The following is a 10,109-nucleotide window of genomic DNA, read 5'->3' as shown; positions in this document are numbered from 1 at the left end:
CCAAATCACTTATGAATATCTTTACTCAATTATCCAGACTTCGTATCAATTCACTATAGTGCTAATATTACTACTACTGCTGTAATCGTATGGTTGCAGGGCTCTTTGCTGCATCCTCTTGTTTGTCTTTTCCTACCCTTACTCTTGTGCTGGGTTAACGTCTCATATTTTAGGGCAACTATCAACTCTGGAAAGCCTTCCCATACTGGTCAGGTGAGGTCAGGTCTCATGCTGCACTCTTGGAGCACTGCATACCAGAGAGACTACCCAGCAGTATACTGGTGGTTAAAATATTGAAGTGCCTCCAGGCCAGTTGATAAATAGCTCCTGCCCCAGCTCCCCAACCTATTCTTCCCTGAACATCTCTCCAGGCCTCAGGGGAGGGAGAGACCCAGCCCAGAAGAGGCCTCCAGGACCCTACCTCTTGCAATGCAGGTGCCATCACTCCTGCCACAGCCTCCTCCTGCCTAACACTAAGTCTGGTTTGTAATTAAATAGTGATGTGTAATTAGTTACGTGCTTTGCTTTCCCTGCTGGACTGGAAACTTTAAGAGCTGAGAGGCTATGTCTGGTTCTTGGTCATCACCAAAATCCTAGGGCCTGATTGATCAGGGAAAATAAATATTTGTTGAACACAAGAATAAATGATATTTGGACAAGGAAACCAGCTAGAAACCTGGATCAGTCATTGTGATGCTGGGCAGCTGACCTCTCTGACCCTCAGTTTCCTCTTCTGTAAAGTGGGTGTAGTTCATTCTTTGAGCAAGTCTCTACTAAGAACGTATGTATCAGGCTCTGGGACACGGTGGGAACAGGATTGAGAAAAACCTTTCTTCCGTGGAACTTATGGAAAGGCAGACAATAAAGGCATAAACAAACAAGATGACTATACTAAGAAAAAAACGGATGATGAGATTATAGGGTCATTCTAGATAGAAGAGTCACAGAATGTGTCTCTGAGGTGACTTTTAAGTCCTTCCTCAAAGACCGTATTGATTTATTTTTTATCCAATAACTCATTTTTGTAGAAATTCATTGTAAAACCAATTTTTTTGGCTACCGGGGTGTAGAATTTGTAACTGGATCCCGCCTTCTAGGCGGAGTCACCCCAGCCCGAGGAGGGATCTCATTGGTTGCGGCAGACCACGCGGCTGCATTGCCCCGGCAGCCGGCGCCCCGCCCCTTGGGCACCCCAGCCGTCCATCAAGGGTCGGGCTCCGCCCCCAGTGTGCGGCTTAGTCCCTCTCTATAAAAGGAGCCGGCGGGCGATGACGAGCCTTTACGTCGGCGCGTAACGGGGGGGGTGCGTGTGAGGTCATCGCGCGGGCGGGCGGGCGGGGTCAGGCGGTTTGAACGAGACGAAGACGGAACCGGAGCCGGGTACGGTCAGCGGACGCGGTCCAGCCGAGAGCTGGTGAGCCGGCTAGCGGGCACGGGGCGGCGGCCGGGGGCGGACGGGCGGGCCTTGGGGCGGGTAGAGCGCCGGCGGGTCCTGCGAGCGGTGCTCGGGCCGCTCCCCTCAGCGGTGCGGTTCGGGCCGGGTGGGGGAAGGGCGGGGCCGTGACCCGGCGCGCGCGGGCCAGGCTGGGGGGCGCTCGCTCTCCGCTCTGCCGGGGGGCGGGGCCTCGGGCCGGAAGTGGGGGCTGCCTCTCGGAGACGTGGGGGCTTATGGGCCGCGGCCGAGGCGTGGAGCCCGGACGGCGGAGGCAGGAGGTTCCGGGGTGGCTGGGCCGGGTAGGGGGCGTGTGTGTGGTTGAAGTGGGTTCTGCTGGGAGGTCTGAGGACCCCCATTGTAGGAGACGGTGCTGCCTGATGATTAAGAGTTCGGGTTTTGGATTCATACCTGTATTGAATTCCCTGCTGTGCGATCTTGGGCAGGTGCTTTAATCTCTCTGGGCCTCAGTTTTCTCGTCCGTAAAACGGGGGACAAAGATACTACATGCAGAAAGCTCTCGTCGTGGTGCATAGCAAAAAAGCAAAAAGCATGCCAGCTCACTGGACTTCCTTCTTTCTTCATCGGTATTTGTTGAGCGTCCACTAGGTGCTAGGCACTGTGCTAAGCGCTGGCTATACACCCAGGAGCAGGAGGGCAAAGGCCTGCTTTCTAGGAATCTACATTATGGTGGGAAGACAGGAAATGAGAAAATTAATACCTGGAAAAGATAATTTTATATGCTCACTGGGAAGACAATATAACAAGGTGACATGAACAGTGCTTTTTCAGCCCCTGCTTCACAGCTGACCTGGGGTGCTGCAGGGCAGAGCTTGGCCTCTCCTCCATTTTGGAAATGAGACTCCTGAGGCCCATTGAAGGAAGGTACACCGGGCCTGCCATCCACCTCTGTAATGAGGTATCTGTAAGAGTAGTAATAATAGCTGTTTGCTAATTGGGCACTTGCTGTGTGCCAGGTGTTGTGTGGCATTATATCATTTAATATTACACTGTCTCTAAGAGTTATTGTCTTCAGTTTACAAATTAGGGGACTGAGGCTCTGAGAGATGATTTGCTTTATGGTGTCCAGCAAGTGGCTGAATCCACATCTGTGACTCTTGAGTCCAGGCCCTTAACCTCTGTATTATGCTGCCTCCCTGAGGACCAGATCTAGAGGGCATGTTTCATCCAATGTGCCCTTTGCGGTGGTGTGTCAAAGTGTGTAGTGGTTTCTGGCACATAGGGAAGCTTAGGACATGCTGTGCTTTCACTCAGATTCTCATTTAATCCTCACCACCATCTTGTGATGAAGATATTGTTCATCTTTTACAGGTGAGCTCTTTGTGATCCGGAGAGGTGAAGTATTTACTTAGGGTCACATTGCTTTTTTTCTGGTGGCACCTTCCTCCCCCTCTTTCCATAGGGCTCAGTATGGTGCCTTGAAAGTAATAGGTGCTCATCAGCCATCAGTGAATCAAAGTGGGTTTGGGGGGCCTGCTAGGAGACCTGCTGAAGGAGAAGAGATACCTGGAGAGGCAAGGCGGAGCTTTTTTCAAGGCACTTGAAAACTGGATCAAGGAGCCTTTTAAGGGGGTGAGGTTTGCGTGGTGTTCATGGGGTCTTCCATTGAGGCCAAGCAGTGGGATCCTTGTAGAGGAAGAGTGAGCTGTCGCTAGCTGTAGCTGATGCTCTGAGAATTGGGCTCTGTTTTGACTGCCCGGAAGAGCCAATTAAGTAGTTGAGTTAGTGGATGTTTACTGCACATCCACAGGGTGCCTAACCCCATGTATTTAGTGGTTGCAGAGTTTGCAAAGCACATGGGGCCAGGTATTAATGTACTGCTAATGAAAGAGTTTTGAATTACATGATGATGAAAGGCCATTAATGTTTTCTGAGCTGGGGTGTGGTCAGGAGACACACGTGGCTTAACCAGCTGCTTACATTTTATGGCAGCATGACACACACATTACCCGATGTATGTATGTATGAATGTCGCCAAAATAGATTACAAGTGCTCAGCCTGGGACCGTGGTGGTTTTTGTTTGGATGTGTCTCGCCTTGGTACCTTGATAATAGCATTTTGCACCAGTATGCCTTTCATTTATTCATTCATTTGGGGATTTTAAACAGAGGAGACACTTGGTCTTATTTTTGATTCAGAAGATTCTCCTTGGCTGCTGTGTAAAAACAGTTTGAGTTAGAGACTAATTTGATGGCTGTTGTGGTGGATGGAGATGAGAGATGGTGGTGGCAGGTCTCAGGCACTGTTTTTGGTGCTGGAGATAGGAGGATGAGTGAGACAAGGTCCCTCCCCGCCCTGGCGCTTGTTTGTTTAATACCAAACCATTTTTTGTGCATTATCTCATTTAAACCTCACCTCACCCTTTTCAGATAGGTAGCATTAACTCACAAGATAACTGAGGTATATTGAAGTTAAGTAACTTGCCCAAGGTCATACAACTAATGAGTGACAGCCTCACGTTCAAACCCAGGCTTCAAATACTCAGCTCTTGGTATGGAGCAAATTGCCTACTGGTCCAGATCTCATCCGGGAATTATTCAGAAATGAAGAGGTAATGACAGTTGCAGAGGTTTGAATGAAGTGCTGTGGGATTAATTTCCCAGTGGAGTCAGGAACTAAATTGTGTTGGCTCCTTGTATAACATGGTTTTCTCACTTAAGTTTAAGTAATAGTGTTGATAGTTTGCTTTCTGAAAAAAGTTTACACAGACACATTTTTCTGTCTCCTGCAGCCTGAAAACATTTACTGAGCCCGTTCGTTGTGCAATGGCCGTGGCCAAGTGCTGTGGGGGATGGGGAATGTGGGATGTGAGGGCACAGACCTGCCAAGTCTTTATCTCTCTAGACCGCAGTCACCTTTGTTCATAAAAAGGGGATGGATGGGAGATCTTCGTCTTCCGGCTCTCAAATTCTGTAGCTGGTGACTTGTGAGGTGTGCAGGAGACACGTGGGAAGTCTAGCTAGTCGCTAGGTGAAGGACTACTGAAGTGCCACAAGAGAGCATGGCGACCCATGGTGGTTCCAAATTTGCTCTGAGTTTTTTTTCCTCCTGTTGGTCATATTGATGTCATATGAAACAAGAAAATAACAAGTGTCAAGGTCATCGTGAATTTAATATTTTTAGTCATGTTGTCCTCATGGTATTGCCCATGGATTTCATTTAGATCTGGATACACCTGCCCTTATCTCGTATTGCTTGAGTCTTCCCTTCCCACTGTCTGTTCTCCACCAGCTGTCAGGGTGATCTTTTTCTTTTTTTCTTTTTTTTTTTTTTTGCCACACTATGCCACACGGCCTGCGGGATCTTAGTTCCCCGACCAGGGATCGAACCCGTGCCCCTGGCAGTGGAAGCATGGCATCGTAACCACTGGTCGCCAGGGAAGTCCCAGGGTGATTTTTTTCAAACTTAACGAGAGTGTGTGATTCTACCCCACTTAAATCCCCACAATGGATTCCTTAACAGTTAAAGAATAAAATCTAAATTCCCCATCACGGCCTGCAGAGTCCTAACAGGATCTGGCGTCTTCACTTCTTTTCCCACTTCTCTTCCTGCTATCCCTTCTGCTCACTGGGCTGAAGGCACCCTTCTTCCACATCTCCGCGGGGTTGCCTCCTTCTGATTCTTAGGCTCAAACATCCACTCCGAGAGGCTTTCCCTGACCACATTCCCCTCCACCCTCATTGCGTAAATGGTCGCGTGAAATGACATTTGTTTGTGTATGTGGTCAGTGTCAGACTTGTACTAGAAAGTGAGCTTCCTATGGACAGGCAACTTGTCTTTCCTGCATATCTGTTTCCCTGTCCCTAGAACAGTGCTTGGTAAACATTTTCAGTTAATGTGTTTCTCTGTGCTTGTTGTTTTGAATTGGAAAGCCTGGCAGGAAGGTGAGGGGCAGATTTTCTTGGGGAGGGGAAAGAATGTGGGTGATGGGGCCGGGCAGACTTGGCTGCCAGTTCCTAGGGCTTCTGTGCTGCACCTTTTTCCTTATCTGTAAAATGAGGAGAATAAAGTGAGCCTTGCAGCAAGTTGTTGGGTTAAGTGACAAGTGTCTGCTAAGCTCCTGGTGCTTAGTAGGCCCTCAGATGCCCTGTCTTCAGGAGGCTCAGCAGAGAATTGGTACTAAGGTCTCTTCACTGTGAGGTCGTTTGCCAACACCTTGTAGTACTTAGGTTATTGAAAAGGTTATTTACTTTTTTGATTATAAAAGTGGACATAGTCTTTAAAGAAAATTTGGAAAACTTCATAGTGGAAACTATAAAGAGAAATTAATACAAAAGCCACCATCTGAAGAAAACTGGTGTAACATTTTGATAAGTTAGTGGATAAACTTGGATTGACGTTTTCTAAGCAGAGAACATTTTTGCTTGTGCATCAGCCTCCCTTCATAAAACACTTAATCATTCCTTTACTTAGTGTTTTTTGTAGCTTAAAATTTTATACCAATCACATTAAAATGGGGCTTGAATTTTAGGCTGGCTGATGTTGGGCAGTTCATTTCAGGTCGTGTTTATTCATGGAAATCCAGGCTCGTGGCTGGAATCCTAGTGTCTCTGGTTTGGCCTGTTGGTGAAGAAGGTGAGGCTTATAAATTGAGTGTCCCCACAGGTCTGCTCTGGTGACTCCAGGAAATGCTTGCTCCTTCTTGCTGCCCAATAACACGAGTCCTTCTCTTTTCCTCACATGCTATAGAAGATGGCAGTGAATGTGTACTCAACGTCGGTCACCAGTGATAACCTCAGTCGACATGACATGCTGGCCTGGATCAATGAGTCTCTGCAGTTGAATCTGACAAAGATTGAACAGTTGTGCTCAGGTAAGAGAAATCAGTCGGCCCCTTTTCCAGGAAAGCCTGCGGGTCCTTCAGGGATGCACAGGCCCGTATCTGATTGCAAAAGGTTCAGGTTCAGGTTCTGTGTTGGGGCTGCCCCGTTTCTTTCAGCTCTGCCCTGGTTCCACTTCTGAGAGGAACTGTGCTTAAAAAGAGTGTGCTTTGTTCTGACCTGTGTGTCCACCGTCTCCCGCTGTAGAGGCTCCATTTTGAGGCCTGCAGCTTAGTCCCAGCTTCTCCATCTGCACTGTTGTGCATCCAAATTTGAAGTGACTTATTTAAGGACAATAATTGTAATTGTTCTAGTTCTATATTAGTTTATCAGTGGTGTTTCTTTTTTTTAAAAAATTATTTATTTATTTATTTATTTTTGGTTGCATTGGGTCTTTGTTGCTGCGTGTGGGCTTTTCTCTAGTTGTGGCGAGTGGGGGCTACTCTTCGTTGTGGTGCACAGGCTTCTCATTGCAGTGGCTTCTCTTGTTGCGGAGCACGGGCTCTAGGCGCACAGGCTTCAGTAAATTATGGCATGTGGGCTCAGTAGTTGTGGCTCACGGGCTCTAGAGCGCAGGCTCAGTAGTTGTGGTGCACGGGCTTAGTTGCTCCACCGCATGTGGGATCTTCCCGGACCAGGGTTCGAACCCATGTCCCCTGCATTGGCAGGCACGTTCTTAACCACTGTGCCACCAGGGAAGCCCTCAGTTGGTGTTTCTATTCCCAAGTAGCACAAGCCCAAACTCGGGCAAGTTTGCCATTTTTGGCCACAACTTTATTGATCCTACTGTTACTAAGAATCCGGCAGAGAGGTAATGATTTAAAACAAGAACAAAAACATGTTCTGTTTCTGTCTATACTAATTGTATAACCTTTAGAAAACTAGAGAGAAGAAAATAAAAAATGCTGGTCGTTTTCATTTAGAGAGAAAGCCACTGCTTGGGTGTTTTCTGTGCTCACATATATTTGTATATATTCCAAGCTTTTTTTCACTTTAACATTAAATTGTGGATATCTCTAGTGTCTTTCACTGTCTTGGAAATAATTACGTTTAATGGCTGTATACTATTTCTTTCTGTAGATATGGTGGAGTTTAATATCTTCCCCAATTTTTTGGACATTTTAGGTTATTCCAACTTTCTTTCTTTTTTCTTTTTATAATTCTCAGCTTTTTTTTTAATTTCTTTTTTTTTAAATATATATTACTATTTTAAAAACTTATTTATTGTTTATTTATTTATCTTTGGCTGTGTTGGGTCTTCGTTTCTGTGTGAGGGCTTTCTCTAGTTGCGGCGAGCGGGGGCCACTCTAATCGCGGTGCGCGGGCCTCTCACTGTCACGGCCTCTCTTGTTGCGGAGCACAGGCTCCAGGCACGCAGGCTCAGTAGTTGTGGCTCACGGCCCCAGTTGCTCCGCAGCATGTGGGATCTTCCCAGACCAGGGCTCGAACCCGTGTCCCCTGCGCTGGCAGGCAGATTCTCAACCACTGCTCCACCAGGGAAACCCTCTTTTTTTAAAAATAAATCTATTTATTTATTTATTTTTGGCGGAGTTGGGTCTTAGTTGTGGCACGTGGGATTTTTTTTTTTTTGTTATTAAGTTTTGTAACCTTTCAGATGATTGTAGAAATGTACAGGCATACCTCGTTTTTTTGTTGTTTTGGTTTTGGTTTTTTCTTAAATTTATTTACATTTATTTATTTATTTAGCTGCGTCGGGTCTTAGTTGCAGCACGTGGGCTCTTTGCGGCACACAGGCTTCTCTAGTTGCGGCGCGGGATCAGTAGTTGTGGCGTGTGGGCTTAGTTGCCCAGCAGCACGTGGGATCTTAGTTCCCCGACCAGGAATCGAACCCGTGTCCCCTGAATTGGAAGGTGGATTCTTTTTGTTTTTTTTTGGCTGCGTTGGGTCTTCATTGCTGCACGTGGGCTTTCACTAGTTGTGTCGAGCCAGTGCTACTCTTTGTTGCAGTGCGTGGGCTTCTCATTGTGGCTTCTCTTGTTGTGGAGCACAGGCTCTAGGTGCGCGGGCTTCAGTAGTAGTGGCATGCAGTCTCAGTAGTGGCACACGGGCTTAGTTGCTCTGCGGCATGTGAGATCTTTCTGGACCAGGGGTTGAACCTGTGTCATTGGCAGGTAGATTCTTAACCACTACGCCACCAGAGAAGTCCCTGGAAGGCGGATTCTTAACCACTGGACCACCAGGGAAGTGCCCACGGATCTTTAGTTGTGGCATGTGAACTCTTAGTTGTGGCATGTGGGATTTCGTTCCCTGAACGGGGCTCGAACCTGGGCCCCCTGCACTGGGAGCACGGAGTCTTAGCCACTGGACCACCAGGGAAATCCCTCCCCTGTGAGATTTAATCTCAGTTTTATAGATAGTCAGACAGGCTCGATGTGAAGTTGTACAGTGAGACAGAGTTGCCCAGGAGTCATGCTTATTAAACATCAGTTGCTTTGTTAGTCTTAGGCACTGGCTGTTAGTCTTAGATCCGTGCTGCTTTCCCCCTACTTTCTGTTAATTTCCTCAGTTTCACTGCCACATCCCCATTTGTTGGAGGCTTTTAAAGCACTTGTTTGCCTTGTGATTAATGGGAGGGGATGAGGTCATCTTAGTGTTCATTGGAGCCAGCTTTTTCACCAGCAGTTTCTCCCTAAAAATTACCTCTTTCTATTATAAATATACTCCAAGATGTATTTCACTTAGTTAATTCAAAAAATGAGATCTCTTTTCACATGTAGATAAGTTGTATATGTGCTGATCTGGCTTCAGATTTGTCTCAGACAGGGAGCTGTCATGAGTAGTCAGGACTGGGCATGAAGAGACTTCAGTCTGCACTGAGCCATGTGACTTTGGACGAGCCCCATAACTTTTTTAAAAAATTATTTTATTCTTATTTATTTATTTTTATTTCTTGGCCCGCTCCATGCAGCCAGTGGGATCTTAGTTCCCCCAACCAGGGATTGAACCCACACCCCCTGCATTGGGAACCACGGAGTCTTAAACACTGGACCACCAGGGAAGTCCCGAGTCCCATAATGTTCTGTGGTCCTCATCTGTAAAACTGGGGTAGTAGGATCTGGTTCACCTTTTGTGCTGTTGTGAGGCTTACCTGTAAAAATAGCTCTCAGATACTGATTCTGCACCAGACCCTTGAGGTGAACCTAGGTCTCTCAAGGGGCAGGACCATTCTCGTTTACATAGGAGGAGACTGCACGGGCACAGCTTAGACGTTATAGAGCCTGATTTTGAACCCAGGATCTTTCTGACCACACAGCCTGTACTCTTTTCTGCTGTATACATGCTCTGTCTTTTTAAAAGAAGCATTTGGAGGAGAGTTGAACAAATGTAAATTACATATTATCAATTATAGTGATATTGTCTCATTAAAAATCTGTGAAGAGTTTCAACTTTGCCTGCTGCCTGCCATTTTTCGTATCCTAGATAAAGGGCTTTTCCCCAGTATAATGTGCAGAATACTTCTTTTTTTTTTTTAATTAATTAATTTATTTTTGGCTGCGTTGGGTCTTCGTTGCTGCACACAGCCTTTCTTGTTGCAGCGAGCGGGAGCTACTCTTCGTTGCGGTGAGTGGGCTTCTCATTGTGGTGGCTTCTCTTGTTGTGGAGCATGGGCTTTAGGCATGTGGGCTTCAGTAGTTGTGGCACGTGGGCTCAGTAGTTGTGGCTCATGGGCTCTAGAGCACAGGCTCAGTAGTTGTGGTGCACGGGCTTAGTTGCTCTGTGGCATGTGGGTTCTTCCCAGACCAGGGCTCGAACCCGTGTCTCCTGCGTTGGCAGGTGGATTCTTAATCACCAGGGAAGTCCCAGTGCAGAATAC

At 47.0% G+C, this 10,109-nt stretch overlaps 1 protein-coding gene across 3 annotated transcripts in view; it reads left to right on the top strand.

The window, feature by feature from the left end:
- Positions 1-1,317: 1,317 nt before the first annotated feature.
- The window catches only part of MAPRE1 (microtubule associated protein RP/EB family member 1), a 31,186-nt gene continuing 22,394 nt past the window's right edge, over positions 1,318-10,109 (top strand). For 2 of the 3 annotated variants that reach the window (XM_036824926.1, XM_036824929.1), the window contains exons 1-2: positions 1,318-1,414; positions 6,144-6,267. In XM_036824926.1, coding sequence (XP_036680821.1) covers positions 6,147-6,267 — 121 coding nt within the window. In that variant the 5' untranslated portion in view covers positions 1,318-1,414; positions 6,144-6,146. The remainder of the gene's footprint in view (positions 1,415-6,143; positions 6,268-10,109) is intronic. The other variant, XM_036824928.1, reaches the window with a different exon arrangement.

The sequence above is a fragment of the Balaenoptera musculus genome, chromosome 15 (assembly GCF_009873245.2).
Source record: "Balaenoptera musculus isolate JJ_BM4_2016_0621 chromosome 15, mBalMus1.pri.v3, whole genome shotgun sequence".
NCBI classification, from domain to species: Eukaryota; Metazoa; Chordata; class Mammalia; order Artiodactyla; family Balaenopteridae; genus Balaenoptera; species Balaenoptera musculus.
This window is presented reverse-complemented; position numbering and strand designations above follow the sequence as displayed.